The 27,052-nt window shown below is 45.7% G+C and overlaps 1 protein-coding gene across 2 annotated transcripts; it reads right to left on the bottom strand.

Moving 5' to 3' along the window:
* Positions 1–402: 402 nt before the first annotated feature.
* On the bottom strand, positions 403–23,182 carry LOC135368155 (zinc finger CCCH-type with G patch domain-containing protein-like). Of its 2 annotated transcripts, none has more exons than XM_064601279.1 (11): positions 22,633–23,182; positions 22,420–22,522; positions 19,217–19,308; positions 17,221–17,466; positions 15,232–15,741; positions 12,348–12,391; positions 6,199–6,263; positions 5,938–6,123; positions 5,117–5,211; positions 2,221–2,303; positions 403–580 (listed from the first exon to the last, which is right to left on the bottom strand). In XM_064601279.1, the coding sequence occupies exons 1-11, from the start codon at positions 22,687–22,689 to the stop codon at positions 442–444; spliced, it is 1,620 nt and encodes a 539-aa protein (XP_064457349.1). In that variant the 5' UTR covers positions 22,690–23,182; the 3' UTR covers positions 403–441. The 2 variants fall into 2 exon arrangements, 1 of the variants encoding a protein (XP_064457349.1); XR_010414702.1 differs by lacking the exon at positions 403–580 and adding an exon at positions 2,843–2,994.
* Between the last annotated feature and the right edge of the window lie 3,870 nt (positions 23,183–27,052).

The following is a 27,052-nucleotide window of genomic DNA, read 5'->3' as shown; positions in this document are numbered from 1 at the left end:
TACTACTTCGAAATGCTCCGAAATCGGCTCCGTTTATTCTTCAGACGTTCTATTTCTCTGAGAAACTCAGAATTTCTGAATGGTTGAAAACTCGGATAAACATCCTCCGAATTTTCCAAAATGAAAACTGTGAAAACTCGGTATCCTACACATAGTACAGCTCTGCTTGCTTATGCTATTGCTATAAACCAGTGCAGTTTGAATAACTGAATGCCTGCCCAGATTCTCATTTTGTATGTACCAACTGATACTGCATGCCATGCGCACAACCCTCATCCCGTATTCTCAAAAGCCAGCCTCTTGCATCTTGTGCGTCGGCACAACCGGGCCGCCAGCATGAAATGAGATCTGAACCCGTGGTATCCAGGTGAGGGATTTAAAAAAGTCAGCAATAGCTGTGTGTGAAGCGCAGGCATTTAATAGAACCTCGAAAGTTTGTACCTAAAATATTCTTAATTTATCGTTTCCCTTTCGGTGTTGTTGCTCTGCATGAATGTGACGTTCCCTCGACTTGAGTTGATTTATTAGCTTGTGCTGCTCTTCTATCTTCTGCTTCACTCTGCTGTGCATGACTCTGTCTCTGAAAAGAAGAAAAAGAAAACATGCCAGATGTGCTGATGTACTCCAATATATGTACCATTACATTCCGTCTGCAGACATCATCTCTCTGTTCACGACCGAAATTTCGTGGGCAACTAGGGGCATGAGTTGCATATTGCCACGAATCATCTTCGAGAAACTTCCAGGGCAGGCACGAAACGGTACATCTCATCCCGGTGCATGTTGAAGAAGAAGAAAGAAGCTTCCAGACACATCGCCTGCTGCACGTGCTGTTTCTAGACTTTTCGGCGCGACGCTTAAATGCTTGTGCGCTCCAGGCTGGAGGATTCATTCATTCTTTGGACTCAGTTGTGCTCAGAGAGCTATCACTCTTGTGTTTTGCTACGAAGTAGTCTAATAAACCGTTTCATGTTTATTTGACGACTCGCCGGCCCATTTCGCTTCGTGACAATATGGATGACTAGATGCCTGGGGTAGCGGTGAGCTAGGACAGAATGGACACTATCCAACTCCGCAGTTATTGCATTTGGAGGAAGCAACCAGAATGACGAAAATGTTACGTTAAATGTGTTTTTGCTTTCTGGTACACAAATGTTTCTCATGAACATCATGCCATCCACAGTCGCCCAGTAACAGCAATACAAGCAATGGCACAATTTGACACCATTTTGGATTCTTTCTGTGCATGCTCTCAATTATGCCTCCTCATAGGTGATGTCAGTAAACACACTAATCCTTATTTCAACCTACTACAGTACCTAGATTATGCCGAGAATGTCACAATCGGCGACTCCTATGCAGGAGCTCGTCTGCCTTGGGACCCAACTTTCCAAAACTGGAGGGGTTCATGAATGATAGTGTTCAACGTTCCCACAGAAAGGTCCGTCTTTCGAACCAGTTTGAAACATATTATTCGTCGGCCCTTGAGGATCAGGCGCTCCACAGGTTGGATGTTCTCAGGAACTCTGGGCTCTGAGCCGCCCCGGCCGGGATCGTCCTGCACTGATGTACGGCCGTCTCGGAACTGTTTGCACCATTCAAACGCTTTGCTGCGGCTAAGTGTATCGTGGCCATACTGAGCCTGAAGTCTTCTGTGAATTTCAGATGACTTTACGCCTTCATTCACGAGAAACTTCATGACAATTCGCTGTTCGATGTGCGCGCTCACCTCGTTGTCGGCCATCTTGTCCAGCACGTGTCTTCTACTTTGCACAAACTTTGGACCACCACGTGGTGAACGCGGAGGCCTGTCGCGTGTGAAAATGACGAAAAAGAAGTAGCGCGAGCCATCTGTTCACTCGGGAGACAGAAAGTCCCGGTTTGACTTGAACACCCCTCGTAACAATGCTGTAGCACATGTCCAATCTGACCCTGTCGATCTAGCGACCTAAGCCACACCCATCCCACCAAAATAACACATTACCCGGCCCACAGCCTGGCCTGGGCTTTCAGGTAAGTCCATGCAGTGCTCGATGCATCAATAGCCTATTACAGATCAGCTAACAGAGAACCAGTACAATGTTTGTTTCTGTCCTGAGCCAGTTGTCCATGAGCCCCAATAACACAGACACCAGCCCTGGTCGACCCCCGATCGCTACCAACTTGAAAAATGAGTGAGTCTGCTCATACACAGTACAACTATGAATGAATTAAACTTACTTGTCCTTGTTCCTCAGCAGGGACTGGTTCAGACGAGAAATCTCTCTCTCTGCCTTTCGAATTCCTTCCGTCACTTGCAATGACTGCACAGGATAGAAAAGCAGGATGCACGGTTACCACTGCACACTGACAAAGAGTTTCAGTTGCCAACAATTACAATTCGATCTATTTCTGTGACATAGCCCGCTCAGCGTCACATAGCAGGGTAACCAGTCCTGAGCTCTCATCTGCTGCTGAAAACTTCCACAGTGCACCCCACTGTATGGGCTACGCCCACAGTGCACCCTTTGGCTCTCGCTGTGTCACAATGTGACACTGACTTCACTCATTCTCTCAGCAGATCCTGGCGTTGCACACAGTTTTCAGATCAAAGACATCTTACGCATGCTACCATTCGGCACACTGTTTGCCAGCGCAACCCACCATGGCCAAAGAAAACAGACAAACAAGAAGGCAACAAGATTTCTCGCGGAGATGTTTCACTTTCTCTTTCATGAAGGGCAGGCTGAGATGCCCAAGATGACTGAACATAGTAACTGAACAGAGTAAGCTGCACAGACGCATTTAGGTTGAAAACAGTCACGAGCACAAGATATAAGGCCTGTTGAAGCACTTTACTCGCCTCATTCACGCCATCACTGACTCGCTGACTGGCCTCAGTGGATCAACTGGTAGCGTGTATGCCTACCGACTCCGAGCTTGCGGGATCGAGCCCGGCCGAGGATGTCGGCAGCTTGGTGGCAGGGAATAAGTTGCTTGGGCACGGCATGATACCTTCCAAAAGGGATGCTAAATACAGTATGCCCCTATGCGGGGATTTAAGTACACGGCAAAGAAGAGGGCAAAATGAGTCCCCAGACCGACCACTGCAGCACTGCTCATAGCCACTGGAACAACCTGTGTTTCATCGTGTGTTCCGTCCATGTTTGCACTTGTTTACGGGAAATTTTCTATATGAAGAACGCGAAAACTGTTCCCAAGGCCGCTGCCCACGTTTTTCCCGTGCTCTTTCTCGCGTTTACAATTTGATCATGCACTCCCAGCCATGGAGGTAAGAAACTAAGGAGATGCCCTAAGCGCCTCTCCCAATGCAAGCGAGCGTGCTGTGACCCGCGCATGGCATTGTGGTTAGTTGCCCACACACGTGACCCATAAACGTCACGGCAAGACGTCATAAAACATGGCGTCCTCCATGTCCGCAGCGTATCTTACCTGAATACAGAGACGAGCTGCGGCCGAATAACTTGTTTCCGCTTTCATAACATCTTAGAAGTTATCACACCCGTTGAAACACAAGATAGATCATCTCAGTGTGGAAGCAATGGATCACAAATCGCTAGAAGACGTACGTATGTCATCGTGACATTGCCTGGCTTCTCTTCTGTTTTGCTCAACTTTTGTTGTGATTTATCACGCGGCAAATGTTGAAACAACCCATAACCTTCAAAGTATTGTGCGAATGGACTCCTTGAAGGTAAGACGTTTGCTGAAGATGAGGTTTGCTAAACTTCCAATCCTCCAAGCAGACCGCCATAACGCCAAAACATGTGGGGATCACGTGACCGGGCAACTAGATGGGCGTGGTATTGCCAGGAGCGACCGCTAGAGGGGTCCCACGGCCCTCCGATCTTATAGCCCTCTCCTTAGTTTCTTACCTCCATGCTCCCAGCCAAGGACAGCTGTTTCGTCCTACTTGGGACTCGTCAGCCTGGCGCAGGGAAGTGACACTCCCTTGGGTCTGCGTTAACAGTGCGTCTCGGCGAAACATCAATGTTCCTCGGTGACTGGATATTATTATTATTATTATTATTATTTTCTCAGGGACAAAGATGTGCATGCAATGCTCCCTTGAAGGGACCATGACAGGATTTTTTTTTTCTTTCTCTCGTTTGAATTTCTCAGAAGATAATGCTCCTGAAAACACAACCAAAGGTTTACGAAATCAAATAACTCGGGGAAAAGAGGTGCCGACACCAGGAACCGAACCTGATCTTCTCGGGCTTACGTATCCGTGTTGTTGAGTACTGTGGTCTGCCTCTGCCATGTCTCATTGTTTACAAAGATTTACATTCATAGCTAGGAAACAGTTTTCTCGTTACAGCATTTAAACAAAGTAGCAAGGTTATACAAAGCTGATACATGTGGGCACATGCCGTGGTGGGCTGCGGTAAGACTGTCGTGCGGGGAAGCTCGACCCTGCCACCGCACCAAACGTCACCGCTCGCTATATGGTGCGTCTATCACTTGGGGCAATGCTGATTTTTGCAAACCATGTGTAAACCAAACGGCCGACATCCTTGCATCAAGTTAAGGTTGACATTCCAATATTTCCGATACTCAAAGAAACTGATAGTTGAACACGCGCATATTGAAAGCGCAAGTTGAAGTTCTTGCAATACATCTGAAGCGGAGCATTCATTTTTAGTCGCATGCAAGCAAGCTCGGCCTTTCCACATGTGCGCACTTCACTTCTACATATGCATTACGTTGGAAACCGAAAACGCCCTTTGTGTTGTAAAAGCAGTACGAAGTACCGGGTGTCAAAAGTACATTCTTGAAGTGTGTTTCTGGTGCTCAGGGGGCAGTAAATCCCAAAAGCCATGCAGGTTTGAAGAAAGATGAGTATGAATAATCAAGCACATCTTCCATGGAACTGTCCAAAGTATTGGACGCGGAAATGCATTGGGTCTACGAGGGAGTTAACGGTGCCAACAGTTTTTGTCCGAAAAATTCTGAAGTTTGAATTTTTTCAGTAAAAATTACTAGTCAGCAACTGACCCCGTTATTGTACTGACTTATGTGAGGGCAGGCACTTTGTCACGTGGCCCTTCTAAACTTTACCCACCCCCCTGTGTAGAGACAAACTGTTTTAACATATGAGATCTGTACTTCATACCTCCACACTAAGGCCTTTGTCAGACTTGTCCTTTAGATCTTGACCTCCGGGACGACTTTTACATTTGGAGTCTGGTTTGTCGTGGACCTTGCCATCTGTTAATTGCAACATCAATAAGGCACTATATTACCTTAAAAAGAAAGTTGTTGTATAGATAGAGAGTGAGACAGCACTGTATTTATAACCCGAGACACACGGGCCCAAAAAATTACGTTATCGTCTAATGGAATTCAAGTCTCGAACGACAAAGCTAGCGCTACATGTCATTTTCTAAACCACATTGAACACCATGGTGTCAACGCCCACTGACTAAGTCAAATATAAATCATGCTACTTTAAAAAATGAAACCAAGTTCAATACGTCAACAATGCACATAATACTATACATAATATTGAGTGAGTCTTCATGTGGAGCAGTTCTAATCAATCTGGTACACTGAAGTGCTTGCCAACCAGTGCCGGATCCAAAACAAGCAATACTGCGGCACCTCAGGTTCTTCTGCTGTTGTGAATGAAAATTTCTAACTTGGGAACTGCTTCATTAAATGATGTTTGATGTTTGAAACTGTTACTTTGCACTAACAACAGGCATTTCACGAGCGAATGAGTAGTGGCAAACTCAGAAAGCAAAAAATGGCATTAGGGCAGACACTACTAAAACTGTCAGTGGGGCGCCGCGTGAATGACATCAAAACCTAACTCATTTAACACTTAATGTCATTTTTCATGCCCGTGTGGCAGAGGTTACTGCATTTATTTTATTTATTTCCTCTAGTGTTATCTGAGGTGCCTATTAACGGCATGTAAACTAAATGATTTACGTTTCTTGGTGAAGATCTGGTCATTGAGAAAGTCGAAGACTGATTTTTCTGCAACGGCCTTTTGGTAACCTGCTTCTAGTTTGGCCTCAGCTTTTTCCTTTTGTCGCAGCATTTTTCTCTGTATTTTTACGGAGTCTTGCGTCATGTTCTTCTCTCTCAGTTCCATGCATTTGTCCAGTGATTTGCCTGCAGGCAAAAGTCCATTGTTTCAACCATAAGACTGGGTGCTGTACAGCCATTACATTGTCACATTATTCAAACCTTGTGGAAGAACCACCGCCTCGACAGGTTCGGTGCGACCGTTGCCTCGGATTCCTAGACCCTGCCTGGAAAAGAAGCCGCGGCTGCAGTACTTGAAAACAGTGGCAAACAGTGGCCAAATGTCCTACAGCTATGCGGAGAAAATAGGCATACCCTAGAACAGCGGTTCTCAACCACGATCTACTAGATTATAACGACCATGTCACAATCAGCATTGTCATAATGCCAGACCGTGTCATAATCCCTATGAGGAGCCCGTCCGCACGATCCACTAGGGGCGCTACTGATCGACCTGCGAGATCTGCATCGTGATTGGACAACGGAAATTTGAATTCTGTACGCGCAGAAGCGGACGTACAACCACCGTAGCAGACGACAGCAACAGCTCATAATGCCAGACCATGTCATAATCCCCATGAGGAGCCCGTCCGCACGATCCACTAGGGGCGCTACTCATCGACCTGCGAGCTCTGCACGTGATTGGACAATGGAAATTTGAATTCTGTACGCGCAGAAGCGGACGTACAACCACCGTAGCAGACGACAGCTCATAATACCAGACCATGTCATAATCCCCATGAGGAGCCTGTCTGCACGATCCACTAGTGGCGCTACTCGTCGGCCTGCGAGACCTGCATCATGATTGGACAATGGAAATTTGAATTTTGAACGCGTAGAAGCGGACGTGCAACCACTGTAGCAGACGACAGCAACAGCTCTTACGGAAACGCGTAGAATTATGATGATAATCGACTTTAGAAAGAAGCATCTCCCGTGAGGCATTCACCGCTTGTACAAAAATACTAAGGTAAGCTGAAGTACAAAGTACTGCAGAAATTGAGGAAGCAATAACTAGGCTGATCAGTATGCCACCGCTAGCTTCCAAATGCGGCACTGGGATAGGGTCATATGATATTGTCATATAGGGTCATATGATATATAGGGCCTATGATATTGTCATTATAATCTAGTAGGTCGCATTCTCAACTGATGTTACTCGAGAGAACCCACAGTCATGCCAGCTACCGTAAGGAACCCTCGTACACTGGGGCAACTGTGTAGAAGTAGGTGAGGCGAAGTAGATATCGCGCAAGCAGTAAATTTTTGTTCCGCATAGCTGATTATTTATTTGTTTAATTATAATTTATTTAACTGTTTCATCGCGAGAGGACGCTCAAAGTTTGCCAGATTCGTTCAACTGTTTCACAAAAATTCCATAAAGCATTGTGGGTCACCAGTGATATTCTAAATCTCAAGCTGGTATACGCAGGTGAGTAGCTCCCCAAGTAGCTCAGACATTCCAAGTGCTTCTAATGCTTTCGATGCACAAGCGAAGAGCAAAAGTGTGGTGCGGAGGAGTCAGTCGGTTCTGTTGCACGTTGAAGCAAGTGATGAAGACGACAGCTGCTTGCTCTACTCTTTGCAACGACCTCAACCTGGCCCCGCAATCTCAATGTCAAGTCCAATGCCAACGATCAAACATTGAACACAGTCTGACAACAAGGCCGTCTCGCAGCAAGCCTCGGTAGGCAGACAAGTTGCACTCGTGGGCGCTGAACAGTGTCCTATTAGCGGAACCTCGGGACAAGGCTCGCAGAACCATAGTTGAGAAACACTGCACTAGAACATTAGACGTAAAATTTGGGCTATTCTGTACTGAAGTGCCCCTGCCCCACAGACTCTGCCCCACTACGATGTCAGTGTGACGATCGTATGTGAAGGAGGTGCTCGCTCCCAAGCACCTCGACTGCCGTGCGAGAAGGATTCAAGCCGATTCAAGCCGATTCAAGCCTGTTCTTGCACACCTTCATGTTGGGTTAGCAACCTCACAGTGGGGAAGCTGCTGAATGTATCACGCTCGGCAGTGCGATTGGGGCAGAGTGTGTCGCCTGTCTGTGTTGCAGTACGTGCTCGTGAGCTGCAGATATTGACACGTTGAACAAAGATGCTCAGTACGTATATATTTAGTGATGTAGATTTTATGACATCACGCACGCTTTCTTTCCACCCTTTTTTTGTGGGATATCGGATATGTGATTTTATTCACACGCTTGACTCTCCTACATTGTTGGCTACGATTAACTTCCCGCAGATAAGGCAGAGCTTGTCTTTTCAAATGTGCCAAATGCATCCTGCACCAGATAATGTAATCCATCATACTTACTCCGCTTCCGTATTTACTGCTAAGACTGACCACAAAACCTGACACTGGGGCAGGAAGTGTGATTCAAATATGCCCTCAAAACTTTTACGCCAGATAAAAGTTGAATGAAACGTCCAGAACGTCCACATCTGCTTAACAGAAGCTGCGCAACCAGCTCGAAGGAAAGCTACAAAAACATAAACGCTGTATAAAGGTGCAATGAGAAGATACTGCGCAAGGAAAATATATTTATTTGACGAAGAACTCACTCATCCTCGTCTGCCGCTTACCGAAAATGACATCGCTCGTCACCGCTCATTCAAGATGGGCCGCGTAGTCCATCGTATCGATACGCACGTGCGCCGTTGGGTTAGCAAACTCCCGAAAACGATGGCGCACGTGCAGATTTATCGCTGGTGCCGTCGTCACTCTGTTTGTTTGCGCGAGCCGTGTTCAGAACTATGTCCCCCGTGAGACTTGCGGCTCTGGTCTGTCCTGCGTCTTCCATCCTGGCGTACTCTTCGAAAGACGCAGGGCCCTTCTCGGAGCTTACGGCACATTGCAGATCTCGCAGCTGCGATGACCGCCACTTTTTCTTTCATCGTCAGCATCTTGTACTTCACTCACGGGCTGCCTCCACAGCCCACGGACAAGCAGTGATGGCCACTAACTACTTCTACAGTAGTTTAACTATAACTACTAACTACTTTGTGATTGAGTAGTTTAACTAGTAGTTCAACTACTTTTCAGGGGAGTAGTTAAAACTACTTTTTTAACTACTGCAATGTAGTTTAACTACATCTATAACTACTTAACGTTGTCCACCAACACCAATCCCTTGTAGTGTTCTTGGACACCTAAATGTGAATGACAAGCAATAATAAACTTATGGCTCAACCCATTGCGACGATCGTCAAATACAAACCTTGCGGCGGGATTCTTTCTGTGCCTACGCGATAAACTAAGTTGCAGAATTATTTCACAGCATATGAGGCTTCACTAGACGAGCATTAAAAGTAGAGGTGTGCGAATATTCGAATACGAATCGAATATTTACGATATTCGATTCGTATCGTATTCGAAAATTTGATATTCGAAGGTTTCGAATATTCGTAAAAGTTCGAATATTCGATTTTTTTTTTCGCATATCACAGCAGCTTATTCCGAAGCTGTTTCGGGCTGCACACTGGAATTTATACGTTGCGGCGACGAGCATGCATAGTAGAACAGCTGCAAAGCTACGCGCGGAGCTTCCGAGGTACGCTCGTTTGTGAATGCGTCGCTGTACGTTCGGTAACCGAAACCGAAACTAGTATGCAGTTGTGTGCAGTCGCCATTTTAGAGTCCGCCCCAGCGAAACCCGAGACCGCGGTACGTTTCATACATCGTCAGCACTGTCGCGGCTTTAGTGGATTGCTAGTGAACGCTGAACATTACGGTTAAATATCGAAATTTTGTTGACGTTGAGCTGGACACCGCTGTTCAGCGTCCAATTGCATGCACAGCCAAAGCCTGCGTTTCGAATGCGTCTTCTTCGGTTTCGATTTGTGGTTGCCAGCGATATATGACAGAATCATGGTCGCGTGCGATGACGGCGATAATCGAGGAGTGGGACGTGTTGATATTTCGACATATATATAGTATCTCCAACTCCGGCGCTCTACGACCGTATGAAAGCGCCAGCTAGGACGACAGTAACGCTGCAGTCATTTGAAACTGCGCTAACTGTTGTTACAGATGATAGCAAAACGCATATATAGCCTTAAGCCCGACCTTCATGGAGCGATTTTGCTCGCGACTCAAGCGTGTCGCCGTCGGCGCGACAAAGTTTGAGGCCCGCGCGCAGGTTTCCGCCGTGAAATTAAAGGAGCGCTGAACACGAACGTCGCGGAAACAATCACGCGTGATACAGCCATACAACATCGTCGAGGATCGCAGTTTTACTGCGCTATAATGCATGAGGCCGTTCCAAACTATGCATTACCATCAGTAACGATGGTCTCCCGCGTGACGTCAGGCGTGAGGGCAGTGAAACCGTGCAGTTTTCGCCTTCACGACAAATGCGGAAGGCATTGTCAATGCAAGAAGAGACCACTTGCCGCCATCATTTTCCTTCTGAGGTGCTCATCACTAAATCATCCCACACTCTGAACATGTCATTGCTCTTTACTTCCATTCTGTCTGTTTCACCAGCACTTTACAATGCCAAGACAGGTGCTCACAGTTCATGAAAGATTTTTGAAATGAACATTTTTTCTTGAGGTTTTCAGCTTGCCTCATGAGAACAGCACACTGTTTCATTGTAAAAAATAATTTTAATAATAATAATAATAATTTTTATTAGTGCCCAAGAATGGCCGCTAAGGCCATGGTGTTGGCGCACACAATACAATTTTACTGTACATGCGCATATAAGCATGTATGCCCTATGCTAAGCCAATATATTAATACATATTCCTCATTAGCACTTGGGACATTTTTCTAAGGATCAGCAGAACACAACTGTGACGATGCTTGTTTTCGGGGCTTAATTAACTTAATTAACTCTTAGAAGCCGTTAACCTATGACGTGATATTCGGAGGACAATTTTGTAGATATTCGTATTCGAAAATTTCAATATTCGCACACCTCTAATTAAAAGTGAAGAATTAGTACACATGCACGACACAATTGCCCTGCACCTCCGTTCTCATCAAACAAGTAGCTCAAGACAAAAGTGGGAAGCACAATCGTGCCGTAAAGCTTGCGGCAAAATCGGTAGTAGTTGGCACCTTCAGTAACCTAACTACTGTAGTTAACTACTTAAAATAGTAGTTTAACTAGTAGTTGCCACTGCATTTCTGCAAGTAGTTGATAACTACTTTTTAACTACAATCAGGTAGTTTAACTAGTAGTTTAACTACATGTAGTTAACTACTGGCCATCACTGCGGACAAGGAGTGAACTTCGAAGTGGATCTCAACAAAAGCACGAAATAAAGGAAGCCAAAACACGTTCGCATAAAGGGCAACCTCCATGGAGCGAATGGAGCGAAAAAGCTTCGAACTTTGCTCAGCGTCAGACGCCGTGCGCGGGAGCGTAAAAAATGTGAGCGTCCGCCGTCGATCTGCCCATGCCAGATATTTTCGCCCAGCGTCCGCGATTCCGGAAGCGTCAACTGCAGATGAACCAATCAAAGTGCTTTTCCGCTACGAATATACGCCAGATCGTCTGCACGTGATCGTCTGCTCTCGTGAACCATCGTCATCGTCCTCTTCTTGCAACCGGAGGCTGTCGTCTGCTCGCTGTTTCCCCATCTGCATCGCTAGAACGTGAGGCGTTCTCCGCCAAGATACAAAGAAACAGGTTTTCCTTTCGCAGTAGTGAATACGTCTTTCGGTACGTTACTGGGCGCATCTTTTCAGACAGTTGTTGGATTTAGTTGCAAAATTTGTGACATTAAATGCACTTTTTGGGGCAACTGTTTTCACTAAGCTTTCACCTTATACCCTGGCAACAGTGACATCACAGCATGACCTCCCGACGCCGTCCGCTGCTTTTTCGCCCCATGGAGCTGGGGCGAGAAAAACCTAAGAGGGATAACAGGCCAGTTTTTTTCAAACTATGTGGTCAGATTGCAACGCGCAAAGACGGGACCACAGCAACCCTTCCAATTAACCAGAATTTCGAATTAAGCGAGATCGAATTAGCGAGGTTCAGCTGTACTGAGCATCTTGGTTCAACGCGCCAATCCAAGCAGCTGATGAGCACTACAATGCACGGACAGGACGCACTGCCCCACCATTTATTCCGGCTCCAATCTCCCTGCTACCCCCACTGAGAGCTCACAAGTTTGACACCAACACATGCAAGAACCGGCTTGGATCGTCCCCGCGTGCTGGGCAAGGCACTTGAGAGCGAACACCCCTGTGGCAGTGCATGGTTGCACCTACGTCAAGGCAGGACAGAGCTTGTGAAGAAGTTGAGTACAGAATAACCAAAATCTGAACCAAATTATGAACATACCCCCAGACATAGCCCATTTTCTCCATGAGTTTCGACGCAATACCCTGAAAAGGCAAAGGCAAAAGTAAGAACAACGTCATATAATATGCGAGACCATAAATTGTGTCTACTGTCTATAAATATTGTCCGTTGTGTCTATTGTCCATGATCTGTGAGAACAATATAATATAACACAGTCACGCTACGCTTATTGAAATTCAGACGTCCGTAGAACTTATTATCTGGACAACATTACAGCGAATGACCCCGCTACCGTCAGTTTTTGTCTTGGTTATCCAGGATTTGTTATCCGTATCCGGACAGCAAGTACGGACACCAGTGATCCAGAACCTATGTCATTCTGATTCACGTATCGGGAAATGCGAAGTGAGAGCGTTCAGGGTGCCGGAAAGCATCTCCAGATGTAGCTGCTGCCACGACAGTGAGAAAGCTTGTGTCACACGTGTCAAAGATGGCTACTACGTTCAAGCAGCCCCATTTGCGGATATCGGGGGCGATCTCTTCCTTGTTTCCTTTCTTCGGGAGCCATAAAGAGGCCTCTTAAACTTCAAGGTTTCCCTGGAAGTTCGCTCGATTTTCTTATCTGGGAATTCGTTATCCGAAAGATAAAGGACGACTAAAGAAGTGTCTGCTTAACTGAGATATGACTCTATATCACAGTGTACAAGAACTTACTGCATCTGTTTGTACAACTAATCAGCTTTTTAGCACAACGGAGCCATGGAGGGGATGCATTAAAGGAACCATGAAATGATTTTTGAGAATTCCGGGTACTCTGCAGGAAACCGTACTCATGATCCCTCACTATCTTACACACATCGACTTTTAACCGTATTCAGTACAACGGGGGCGCAGTTATCGGACAAAAATAGCGGGGGCGTGACCGCTGGATATATGCCTTCGAAGTGGGTTTACGTCATCGGCATCCCATCCTCTCGGCCAACTGTAAATGACGAGGAGGACACAACCCACTGGACCACGTGGGTGCATGGTTTCGATTTGGACAACAACGGTGTCGTATATTTGCCGTCGAAATCACTCGAAATGTGGCGAAAGGAGAATTATCAGCAATGGATTGAGGAAGAGATTACGCGACACACACAGAGTTTATGGATCGTTCAGTATGCAGCAGCTCGTAAAATGTCACCGACAAAGGTATGTTCTTCTGACGAAGAAGAAGTTCAAAGAGGAAAACGTGCTCCGGTAACCATGATGACAGTCAACGGCTATATTACATTTCTCTTAGGATTCTGTGTCAACGTTTAGTTACAATCTTGTCTTCGAGTCAAATAAAAACATATTTCATGACGAAGTATGCAAGCTTGTTTGAAAATTTTGCGGTTTGTTCGCAAAAGCCAGTCCGCGAATCGGCAACATGTTCTGTGTATGATGTCATGGCCAGTTCGCCTCGGAGGCGGGCCGTAGAAGCTGCTGTTCACGCCTATGGTCAATGTAGAATATTTTCGCTATTTGAACCATTTTCAACTTCATATTTCACAGAGTGAATGCTTTAGTACAGGGGAACAAATTAAAAATGATCGTGGGCTTGTCAAATATCCTTTCATGATCCCTTTAATCACTCGAGGAACACCAACACCATGCTATGGTGGTTGTCACTGTCCAACACATGATGGCAGTGCTGCTAAAGTCGGGGTGCATGAAATATGCAGGGAACAAAAAAGTGGCAACAACAATTGTGTGTCAACTGCGCGAATAAATATGGTATTAGGTAGTGGACTGGGCATGATGGTGTGATCTCTCTCGAACTAGGTGACACATTTTTACACAGTTCATGTTTCGGAGGTGAACAATGTGCAACGAAGCACTAATCTTCGGACATGATGCGTCAAGCGCCACTACGGACTAAATCTTGTGTCTTCAGCATCCTACCAAAGTTACGTTACTGAAATCTCCTTGTCTCACTTTATATTCCTGCAAAATATTTTGGCTCTATGTGACGCCAAAGCTAAAGAAAATTAATTTTTATCTTTTAGAACTGTGACGTCATGTTAGGCTCCGACAGAGCACCCAGCTCTCCTCTGGCAACGTTGTTGCTCTTCGCATTTTCTGGAGGGCTCACTTATTGCAGTCCATTAGCGGAGCCCTACGTGACATACCCTTCAACCACTCCGACCTTCAAGAAAAAACCAAAGGAGGGAAGAGACATGTCCCCCGTTTTCCCCTCTTTCGATCAGCGTCAGGTGACTTCCCCACCACGTGAGCCTCCCCAGACGCTGGCGTCGTTGCCAGGAGACGGGTACTCTCTCCAGAACATGACATCATTGCAATTTGCGGACATACGATTACATCACCCACTCCTCGCATCATCAAAACTTGCGGAGGCTCGGCACATCTTCAAAAATTGACAGAAATGTACAGCGTTCGTAAACGGGGTCGAAATTTTGCGTGTAGAATCCTTGAGGCACCTTCTCTCGAGTTATAGACTTTTCCCATCTTTGCCTGTTAGTTACACTTAGGGCCTGACTTTTTAGGGTTAAACCCGTATCCGCCCGATATTTACCCCCCGAACAAAATCTGCAAAATTCGGGTTTAACCCGAATCTACCCGAAAACATCCGGGTCGCGTGGCACACTCATAAGTGTGCATTAAAATAAAGTTTGATAACATTGCTAAACATTAGTTCCATGTTAAGACAAATTTTTATTAAACAAAAAAAAAATCACCCGAATGCACCCGAATTCCTGACGACAGAATATGCCATAACGGGATTTAACCCGAATACACCCGAATTTTCGAATGAAAAATATCACCCGATATTTACCCCCCGAATTTGGCCAAAAATAAAACCCGAAAAAGTCAGGCCCTAGTTACACTGTATGGAGGCACGAATGGGCCATAAACAAAGGGATCCGGAAGCACTCACCCTCGTGTGCTTTTCCCACGATCCAAGTGGCTGCCCCGCATTCTCAGCAGGCACCCATATCACCAGAGGAACATCATTGTCGTCTTCGTCGTCGTTCGCCACCACACCACAACTATTTGTCACGTCCCCATCGTCACAGTCGTCGTCTGTTTCCGAATCCGACGCCCCGCCTTGGTCGGGCAGAGGGATCGCGTCTTGCAACTTCACGCGAGCAGTCTTTCCGGAATGACTCATTCGAACCACGAGGTTTGCCGCTTCGCAGGCTTCACTGCCGCTATCCCACTCGACTACGGCCGCCTGCTGCCACAGGCCATCGGACGCGTTTTTCACGAGACACAGGGAGCCCTGGCGGAGGGTCGCAAAGTCCGGTTCGAAGTACTCGCGGAGGTCGGATAAGTGCACGGGATAGCCGTGAGAGAAGCGGCACTGTTCGGCGCTAAACTTGCAATGACCTTCGAGAAAAAAAGAACAGGGCTTCATGGCTGCGGACTGCGGGTGAGTGAACATCACCTGCAACGAAAAGAGTTCGGTTGATCATTGGGTGCTGTGCCAAAACATATTTAAAGGGACGGTCGCATCCGCAAACCCATCTCTGAAACACGTGTGGTATACCTTCATTAATACAATTTCCAATAATTAAGATGAAAAAAGAAACTTAAGGTGCTGTGTATGTGCAACACAATGAATAACCATGAGGCACAAATGAGGTGCAAAACCATGAGGTGCAAAAAGAACTGCAGGAACAAATATGCAGAGCGCAAAGAAAACATCATTTATGTTTTCTCACACAGGTAGAATTCCTCTCACATGTGGTAAGATGTATATAGGTACGTATATATAGTAACGAAGCAATGTTAACAACAAGAAAGGGGGACTGGCTCATCGACGTATAGCAGGTGCAGATGCCAACCTACGCTGCCTGATAGCTGTACAGTACGGAGGCATTGTGACGCACGCACCAGACAAATTATCGAGGCTGAAGAAATCAGTAGATTGGGCCCCTCATGTCTGAGCACCCCGTCAATAGCGTTATCGGAGGAAGAACTGGCTTTCCTTCGTGAACGTGGTGACTAGGCACTTGTGGTTTCCAAATTTTTTCCAATTTCTAGTAAATATTCAGCTGGAAGTTCGTGCTCGTCCGTGTCTGCGCCGTGTCCTCATTCTGTTAGCGTCCCTCAGTCATTCGGAAAGCTCGGCTATGACTTCGTACCAACTAGGCCTGTCATCCATGTTGCTCGTTTGACATGTTTTGACATGTAAGCGGGTGACATTGAAGTCTGCCCCCCTTCCTTCTTTCTGCCATTTCCCTGCTCTTTCCACACCTTCTCCTCTTGCACACACTCTGCACAGCACCTGATGTCTCTGCCACGGACAAATATACTATTTAAGGCCCTGGGTTTTCCACGATTCCGCGAAGTTTCGTGGAATTCTTCGTTTGGCATAAAATTTTGCGGAATCAACTGGAGTAGAGGAGAAGTAGTGAGCGCTCACGTAAAAGAACGTCTGATAAGAGTGCGTGCTTTGCACGCTCCCAACTGCTCCAACATACGTGTGACACTTTGACTGGTAATTGACAGGTTGAATTCTGCAGGTTGAATTCTAAACTCTGCAGATGTTGAAAGATCTTTCAGCAGGTACAAAACAATTGTAGGCGACAGATGCCATACACTGTCAGAGAAGAACACAAGATAACATGTAATGCTGAGCCACAACAGTTCTATCAATCTGTAAGTTTATATAACACGTTTTTGTTCTCACATTATCCGAGAAAATAAAGTGTTTCCCGTTTCAAGCAGTCATTAACTCCTTGCCGCAGAAAATCGCGGAATTTACAAGTCGGCGCCGCAGAATTTTGGATTTGCCGCAGCCCAAAAACCGGAGGCCCTAGACATATTATACACTTCTGACCGTGGTTGGCCTTATATAGCTATCTCCTGAAAAGCATTTGGGCATGAGAATGGTATTAGAGGGCCTGAAACAAATACTTACTGTGACACTTATGTTGTCGATGCCTCGGATGCTATCAGAGTCTACTGATAGAACGACCGCATTGTGGTAGTCCGTGTGAGCCCAATCTCTGGAGAAGGGCACACGTACTTGGGACCCTTCAAGTTGTTCTATCAGCTGCGATAGTTCTCTCGAATGGCTATCATCTGCTGCTGGATCACCTTCCTCTCCTGAGGCTTCATTTACGTGCGCTGTGCCTTCTGTTGTTGTAAGTTGCGAGATTTCATCCTGCACGAAAGAGAAGCGGTATGCACCCTCTAAAGTCAAGAGTTAGAAAATGCCGTGACATGCTTCCTTATGATGCGCGGTCACCGCGCAAATTACATCAATTAAATTTGCATTCAATCGTACGTAATTAAGTTTCAGGGCTGTCACTATCAGCGGCTTCCGGTTTCTGCTCCTGCAAACAACCAAACTACGAATTTCAGACGAAACTTCCTCGTTGTATTGTAACGTATCTCGTCAGCGTCCATCGACCACCTCGATCTTGGTCTCCCTCCCCCGTGACACGTGCCAAAGTTGGGAGTCTCCCTTTCACGTTACGACAAAATCAAGACTGGACGTGTGCTCAATTTTCTTGCTTATCTCAAATGCTACGATATTGCGTGAGGTGCAATTTTCCGCAGGGGCATCGCGTTGTTTCAGCTGAATTCTGAAACGAAAATTCAGGGAATTCAAGAAACTTACAGAGCTCAGCCGTCATTTCGCCTGGAATGGAAAACAAGGCGCAAGGCCTTCAATGTTGTGCAAAAATAGTTATAAGATAAAGGCACTACGTATGAGAATATAAAAAGGGATCACGCAATAGTGACTCGTTCACAAACGTGACTGATGATTCCTGAACATTAAAGGAGTACAGAGGGCCATCCAAAAAAATTTCAGATTAAGACGTCTCATGAAGGTGTGTGTGTCATTTTACCGAATAGCGCGAAAGGTCTTCATATGTGCAATTTGTTTCCCAGAAAAAAAAAAAAGTCACATAAACATGGCTCCGCACGTTCTCCCTTAACTCGCCACTCCGGGGTGTAACAACGAGGAGAAGGTATGATGCCATGTCACAGACGACGTTACAGGGGGAACTCGTTTTGATTCGCTGGTCAGTGGGAGGTCAGCGCCCTGTCCTTTTGCCTCCGTAAACCAGTTTTGCCAGTTCCCCCAGAGAATTGGGGATAGAAGGAGCGGCCAAATAATGACTGAGCCAGGAGCAAGGCTTTTTCAGAACCCCCAACAGCCGAGTAGCAGACGACAGCGGAGTAGCAGACGGCATTCCTCCGGACCAACCCGCGAGCGTGGCCCCTGTAGCGTAAGCGCGAGCTCGCAGGCAGATCGCAGGCTGGTACCGCTCTTCACCACCGTTGCGCACGGTCGCTTTTTTGCGGCGTACTTTAAATTCAGTTTCTGCGATAATTATGACTCTGTGGTGTGAATCACTTCTCATGGTGCATCTTACTGACCTGCTTACCTCTTACTGACCTATTTTACTGACTTACTGATACTACTGACAATTTTACAGGAAGAAAACAGGGTGTTAAAAATGACTTCTGTGCTACTTTAAAGATCATAGGCTAGAAAGGAAGGCGGATGAATACAATGCAGGGAGTCGTACACTTCTTGCACTCCTGCCTTCCGCTGCTGGTTCCTAATGCAACGAGTGCTACTAACTCCAGTGGTTTCGAAACTGCAGTTTTGGCTCTGGACAAGCAGCATTTGTACGAGCAGTGCCACGAGAGTAAGAAGACTATGCAAAATCGAGGGTTTTCAAGGACTAAAAAAAAAAAATCCAGAGTTTCCCAGACCTTGAGCACAGCAGTTTCAAATTCTAGGGTACTGAACGGTTTCAAGGGTCGGTGGGAGTCATGCACTTACATGCACGTCTCGTTCACGTTGTAAAATAATGTCTCGGCAAACGTGCGAAAGTGAACAGTTCACAGTTGAGTTCTCCAAATCACTTCGACTCGTTCTACGTCCCACATCCTACCTGAAACTTGGCAAATTCAGTGTCGATGTCATTTGTCGTAGGGCTCTCGGTAGCCGAGGTAGATGATGACGGTGATGATGTGTGTAAACTCGCTGCAAAGAAAAAGAAAGGGCTTCAAATTGTGGACAAAAGGCCACCTAAAGGTTAATATCCGGAATAAGATGTTTGACCAAGCAGAAAAAACTATTATACGGGACTACGCACAAAATAGTTCTACAATAAAACTACGTAGAGAGATGCGAGCTTGTCGGAAAACTGAGAGACATGGTTGTTCTTTTTCGAAAATTCAGAGTGCAACTCCAGACACAGGAATCCTAATGGTTCCGATACTGACAGCTGCACTGTGGCTCGTTTCAACAGCATGCTTTGTGGTGTTTCCTCAAGGATATGTCACCTACGTAAGCCACTGAGAGCAGTTCCTTTTAAAACTGACTAGAAATTTCCCTCGGAATGCTTTGGGTAACTCACATAAAGCCAGGGCCGGTGCTAGGGGTATGCGGGGCCTGTTTCATTTAAATTTTTCATTTTTCAATTTTTCATTTAAAATTTTCTTTAAAAAAAAAAAGTAATCCCTGGTTAAGGGCTCTGTGCGCGGGGCCTATGCAAGCACTGGGCCTAAGGCGGTTACCTTACTCTGCTTCAGATACCCTCTTTCACTGTGAAACTTTCAATGCAGATTCACATACATGTAAAGAACTGTGTTTTTTTACGTTTATCTAGGGAGTACGTTTATGAGGAATCAGCCAGGTTCAGTTGTGCAAAATGTAAAACACGTCAAAACTAGAGATCAAACGAATCCAGAATTTTCTGAATCGGAATCCAAGGAAGGTTCTGTGAATCCATGAATGTTACGAATCTCGAATATTTTAATCCTTTCTTAAACAAAAAAAAAAAAAAAAAAAAAGAACAGTTGAAAAAGCCAGGGGAAAAAATACTTGTACTGAAAAGTACTTTGAAGCAGAATACTATGATATATTTGCTTAATGAAAAACAAATTCAGTACTAATATCTCACTTTCAGGAGAAAACGTACCCATATAATTCTTCTTAAACGTAATTTATTTAACATGTTGTTCATCGACTGCGGGAAATACATCAATTCTCGAGTCTGAATTGGTTCCGCAAAACTAAGAAACAGTCGGAAGCAAAACTGTGCTACTTCTAAACTTGTAAGGTAAGTGTTGCTGCCTGAACTCTTTCAGCCAAAAGCAATGTAAACAAACATACAAAAAAAAAACATCCACTGACCAATCAAGCCTGCCTGCCTAGGGCTCGGCTGGTACATCCCTAATCGAAACCTTTCCACTTTTTAGTTGCTTCCTTGTTACGGGCAGGCTATATACTGTACAAGGCATATAGCATATTCAAATAATTGTACACCTGAGGATCTGAAAGTACGAAAACGTTGCAAAATGCAAAAAATATGTATGCTGCAAAGACTGGGGGTGAGGAGGGCGTCATTATTACAGTTACATCATAACAGCTCTGACTGAATTAACTACTGTTCTATTGAACCAAAGAAGAACTGCTGTCACAACATTTCACGTACAGGGTGCTACCCCATAAAAGTCTCGAAGTCTCAAATTACTCAATGCAGGTGGAACATCCTGTTGTCTACATTTAAGATTCAATTCTGATTAATTTTGAAGCGACTGAGCGCCGCAGCTCAAAGCTATAAAGCGATAAATGAGATTCCTGTAGTCCTGTAGTCAAAGCAATCAAGATGGTGGTGGTGTGAAAGGGGGGGGGGGGGGGGGGGGGGGGTAACACTAATAAATCTTTAAGAATAAATCCTTTAAGAAAAACTCTTTCAAAATACATTGTTTTACAATAAACCGCGTCAAATTCCCTGATAAGAAATCAAGCTTGCAAAAATCCCCGCCCAAAAAACAACCGCTCAAGAATCCACCATGAAAAATATATTGTTGCAAAATATATCTTTAAAAATAAACTGTTTTAAAATACATCCTGTAGTCCAAAACGACAGCGGAGTGACAGATATGTATCCCTACGCAGAGGATAGCAGTAAGACGTAGCTTATATTGGGGGTTTTTGCCTTTGTTAGCACTCACCCACTACCTAGTGGTCTGTCATGGCTGCATAATTTTTTCTGTGTGTGCATTATTGCTATGTTTTCCTTTCTAGCGTAGAAAGGCTACGCATTATATGCATGTCTCGTGCTATTTCGCTTGATAAGGCATCGACGGAAAGTGTGGCAGTGCTGAGCGCTCGTTCGTTCGTGCGCATGTCCTGATTTCGCTTCACACTGACGTTCAAGTGAAGCACGCTTGTTTTGCATACGAAGTATCCTCATTGTAGGAGTCAAATTAAATTCAAAGTGGACTATTCTGACTATTTTTCGAAGCGGACTGTCTGCTTCACTCGCGGCCATACCACGTGACTGTAGCAACAGTGTGGTGGATTTTGGGGGATTCCGAAACCATTTATTTTTAACGACATACTCTTAACCTGGAATTCCTTAGCGTTTTTACTTAAACGGGGATGGTTGAGCAATTATTTTTGTGCGTCGATTTTTAAGCGTATATTCTGGAAGATTTATTCTTAACAGTGGCTGCTTACGCGTTTAGTTTTGAAAGGTTATTTTTTAAGGGTTTAAAATGGGATACACCTGGTGTGAGGACGGCTGAGACACTGCTCCCCGGATGGCAACTTATCGCAGATAGAAATGTGGTTGCTCATAAGTTTGTTGTGGTTTTCATTTTGCTTCTGTGTAATGCCACGTTTTGCTAGCGAAATCAGCAATATGAAAAACTAAATTACGGATGTTGTAACTAGCAGTCGAGAAACAAAACTGACCTTTGCTAGTGCATTTGGGAGAGGGAAACGTGAGGGAAATATTCCTCCCCGTGCAATTTTTCCATAGAGCCCCTCCCAAAATACTTCTCTGGTTACGCTACTGGCCACCTTGGTTGTTTTGACTGCAGAAATCGCACGTTTCGTGTCACCTTTGCGCTTAGACGCTCTATCACTTCGAAACTTGCCGTGACGGAATGTCCTCGTGAACTTTATATGTAGACAACACCTGTGTATGTTACACCTGCATTCAGTAACAGGCGAGCATGGCATGCAGGTTCAGGTAGACTTTTATAGGATAACACCCTGAACAGCTTCTTTTTGCACATTACCATCATGCTCGGGCATCAGCAGTAGCACGTACGAAAGACACAAATGCTAACATCAGACCTTTCGTCAGGGCTATAACTTCTTCAAGATTGCGTTGGAGCTCCACCAAATCGCCAGCTTGATCCTCTCCTGCACCCTGAAGTGCCAGCTGAACCGCCAGCAGCTGGAACAAATGGTAGAATCTGTATTTCCTGTATCATCAGATTAGCGACATTCTCCACTTCCCGACATCGTACACTCAGCATGTTTGCCAACAACACAACAATCGCTTACTTGCTGCTCATACTGCACCAGCGATTCTTCAAGTGCAGCCCTTTCTTCCGACGCCATTTTCACTAATCAGATGTGTTCAGGTCACAACGGGAATAAAGCATCAGTTCAAACAGTGTACAGCTGCCAGCACCACGAACAGTTGTCATGATTTTGAGAAGAGCATAAGTCCGACACCAATCAAGACATACTTCGAAGTTCGATAGTTCTTGGTGGTTCTCGACTATCAGTTGTCCAACTCCCGATAGTATCGCGGTAGCTTTTCGGACTATCGAGAGTGTAGAGTTGTAGAGTAGAGCAGAGTCAGAGCAGACTCCCAAATATTTTAGAAATGAGGTAGGAAGGCGGGGTAGGGGTGTAGTTTAGTTACAATGCCGCGGCTTCTAGACAAAAAAGGTCAAGAAACGTAAAAAAAAAACGCCATCCGTAGAAGTTCATGGCAAGATTCTCGTATATTACAAGGCAAACTTACTGAAAAAAATCACATTTTAAAACTTATTCTACGAAATTAACCTTCAATGTTACAAATCAAGTGGTAATCGAGGAGTCTATATCTCACCCCTTCCGCGCTACTTCAGCGCCACTATCGGAATAAAACTTGGAACCGAAACCATGACGAAAGCGAAAGCATGAAGACCTGAAGCCCATGCCTTCGCCGGCAGCCAAGTCAAGCACATCAGAATCAACCAACGAACAAAGGAAACCCGAAAACCAGCGACATCTCCCGAACGACCCCGTCGTTCAACCCCCCCCTTCTAGACATTTTTTTGTCTAGTCTCTCGCTTGTGGTGCCCTATATATTAGGATACCTGCCCTGCTACAAAAGGGATGAAGCGAGCCTGAACCTGAACCTGGAGTAAAAGGACGAACAAGACAACAACATAGACCTTACCTTGCTGTCATCTTTCAAAAGGACAAAGACGAAAATTTGGGCAGCGTTTCCTTGAGAGAACTTATATTCTGAGGCTGGAACATAGAAAGGAAATTTCCTTGCTTCGTATACGTATGTAGTTCCTTGCGGCTACACGCTTCAGAACGAAAAACACACGCTTTGACGCAAAAAAAAAAAAAAAAGAAATAATAATAAAGAGAAAACAATGAACAAAATGCAGCAAAACTTGCCCAAAGGAATAAGATGCCGCAGACACACTTTTGACACTTGAAAGTGAAACTCGCAATCTGCTCATGCGTTGCCCAATCTTTCACATATTTCCTGAATAGGGTAGATTGATTGCATTAAACTGCATTTATTGCAATTAAATGCATTTAGTCGCAACATTGTGAGTTGTAGTTACTTCACAGTGACAGATCAAAGTAGCCTTTGGTCGTCTTCCATGGTCTCCCGCTCATAGTTTGCCTTATTTATATCCCCAGGCAAAAATCTGGACTGGTTCCAGAATGGTTCCATTTGAATCTGGACAGGTTCCATTTGAATGTGGATGGTTCCGGAATGGTTCCAGTTGAATCTTGGTGGTCCCAGCTCCCAGCTGGATTCGCAAGTGGGGTGGCTGGTTCCACATTGGTGAAATCAGTGGTACCACTCTGGCCTCAAATGGTTCCAGAACTTACAGTGGGAGCCTCACAGGTACCATTTTGTTCCCACAATGGTCAATTGAACCACTTTAGATTCCAAGCTGGGCAGCTTCCCCCTTTGAGGTCCGTTAGGGGAAGAAGAGTCCACTCTTGCCATATACCCTTCTGTTTTTTTTTTTTTTTTTTTTTTGCTTTTTTAGCCATTATTTTGATGTATTTTAGCACGCGTATGATCTATATTTCTGGTTTTTTTATCCGTTTACGTCTTCGATAAAATATATGCTGTAACTTCAATTCGTGCTCATAATCTCATCTAATGGCAAATGTCATAAAATGTACCAGCAAACTGCCAAAAGACACAATCCAAAGATGACACACTCCGCCAAATAATTAGAAGAACTAAAAACAAAGAGGTAATTGCACGGGCTGACCCAAAGCAGATGCAATAATTATGAGGGCGCTCCGGTGCGGCGGGAGGCTTTCAATTCAAATTCTAACGGCGGGCCGCGAGAGGGAGCAGAGAGAGCGCGTTAGTTGGAAGTTGGAACTTGAAGCGTCGTTGCGAGGTCGTTTTTTCTCTTCGGTTGCCGTGGCAGATATCGGGCATCGCCTGTGCACTATTTACGTGGTTTTAGTGCGTTTTCTAAGACAACGTGATGACAATGAGTCATGTGAAACATATTGGCGATATCTCGGAGAAGTTTCGACGCCAGAGTTCATCTGGCCTGATGAAAATCTGTGGAGGGAATTGTACCATTCCGAGCTCTAGTTAATTCGCAGTGACCGATCGAAGTAGCCGTTGGTAGTCTTCTCACCATTCGTTCCTGCTGTCCTCTCTCCATCTGTCCACGTCTGTACGCCACTCATAGCCACACTTGCATCGTGGCGCTAACGTGGAATTTAAAAAAAATCACTGGCAGTTACTAATGCTGCACTCTCTCTTACAGAGCACACCCGAAGCTGCAGCTCCTCGTGGCGTCCGGCCGCCGCATCGTGCTGCAGTGGATCCCATCCTTCAAAAGGCATCCCCGGCAACGAGATGGAGGACACGCTGAGCAAGCAGGCCACCACCAAGGCCCTGATCCACCAGGCCCAACCCACCACCAGCCAGGCTAAGATGATCATCGCCCTCCACATGTGTAGTTTCCAATCTGACAATCCCACGGTGGACGGTACCCCAGCCCTGCATCACAGCCGGCCTATCCAGGGACAAGGCATGACTGCTGCTGAGGCTACGAACATCGTGTGCCCGCACTCAAGAGTACAGTTTCACGCTCGACCAGGTCGGCGACCCACGCTGCCGAACTTGCCGAGTCTTGGTACAGGGATTTCCCTACAGGGATTTCCCACGATTCTTTCAGTGTCTAAGAAAACCTTCACCAAGCATACCCCCCCCCCCCCTTTGAAAGCTCAGCACCCCTCCCCCAGCAATGAATTTCTGGGGAAATCACTGGTCCAGGAGACAGTCGGACACCTAATTACCCGCTGCAGAGAGACTGCTTCTCTCTTCTCTTAGAGAACTTCTTTTCCAGAACCTGACCAGCGCTGGCATCACCGACCACAGCCTGGTTAACCCGATCTACCCCACGGGACCCCGACACCAGCGCAGAGTTATACAGAGAGAGAGGTGCTGCAGTTCCTCGGGTCTACTGGTCTGGACACTCACCTGTAGCTGCCGTCGTCACCCTCCAGACTTCTACAGCCTAACCCTGCAGGACATGCCAGGATCCCCAGAGCCGCCCCTGGCCCCCAGATTTTCTAGGACCAGCTCCCAAACCCCAACCTTGATCCCTAGCCCTCCCTCCCTCCTCATTTTTCCCTTTCTCTTCTCTTTCTTTTTTTCACTTTCCTTCCTCCCCCTCTCCCACCCCTTTCTCGGCAGGTGAAACTTGCCGTCGGTTTTGACGGGCAGACTTCCCCGTCTTCCTCCTTACGTCGCTCCACTCCACATGCCACTTGGTATGCTCTACTGGGAACTTAGTAGTGTGGGTTTGAATACCCCTCTATGTTTCTGAATGAGGATATACTTAATTATCCCATATCCATCTTATACCTTATCCCATATAAACAATTACGCAGGCATACGATGTTGACCGGTACGGCGCTACAGACTCTATAATCATACCACCAATTAGTGTGGATGTTTCTATTCAAACCCACATGGTCCAGACACTTTGGTCAGGCATAGCTGACAAGTTTCACAATGGTATACACTCACGTACACCTCGGCCTAAATTCTGTAAAACGCTGGATGCTGGGTAGATAGACAAGGCCAAACACAAAAACAACTAAAATGGTTAAAAAGCAAGCGAGCTGGTGGCTAAGATCCGTGACGAAAACCTGAGACTGGGAAAAAGACGAAAAACAGACAACACAAAAACAAGACCCGGACACAGGCATCAAACTCGCAACCAAAGTCAACATTTCCACGAACGACAGGCACTTGTTTCATCCCACTTTTGATCTTTTTTGTTTTCTCCTTCTGAAGGATACGTACCTTCTGCTTGTCGAAACCCTTAACCAAATGGAAACATCTCTTTTTCATTATATTTTCTTTTGTCGCTTCATTTAATTTAGTTGTTTACTTTTTTCTTGGTTAGTGAGGTGCTACGAATAAAACTACATGGTAAGCATTGGTCATTACAGGAAAAAAGGGGAGGAGGGAACAATACCAGCACACATTCCTTATTAAAGGAGATGTTGGCGGGCAGTTCAGTGACCGTGTAGTAGCATCCTTTTTGTGTTTGTCTTTGCCTTCCCAATACCGAGCACAGGTCAACAAATTCACTCGTGCCGGCCATCACGGGCATCATTCACCATCACGCCATTCACAATGATGTGATGGTGCGCACAGGATGTGATGTATAATGTTGAATGATGGGTCCTGACA

This window comes from Ornithodoros turicata, chromosome 9 (genome assembly GCF_037126465.1).
Source record: "Ornithodoros turicata isolate Travis chromosome 9, ASM3712646v1, whole genome shotgun sequence".
NCBI lineage: Eukaryota > Metazoa > Arthropoda > Arachnida > Ixodida > Argasidae > Ornithodoros > Ornithodoros turicata.
Note: the sequence above shows the minus strand (reverse complement) of the source record. Positions and strands in the feature narration are given on the sequence as shown.

Coding starts and splice junctions, on each gene's coding strand:
- LOC135368155 (XM_064601279.1), bottom strand. CDS start 22,689: ATGGCGTCGGAAGAAAGGGCTGCACTTGAAGAATCGCTGGTGCAGTAT. Junction 17,467..19,216: donor CTGAATTTGCCAAGTTTCAG/GTAGGATGTGGG, acceptor TCTTTCGTGCAG/GATGAAATCTCGCAACTTAC. Junction 2,304..5,116: donor ACAAAGGCCTTAGTGTGGAG/GTATGAAGTACA, acceptor TATCCTGTGCAG/TCATTGCAAGTGACGGAAGG.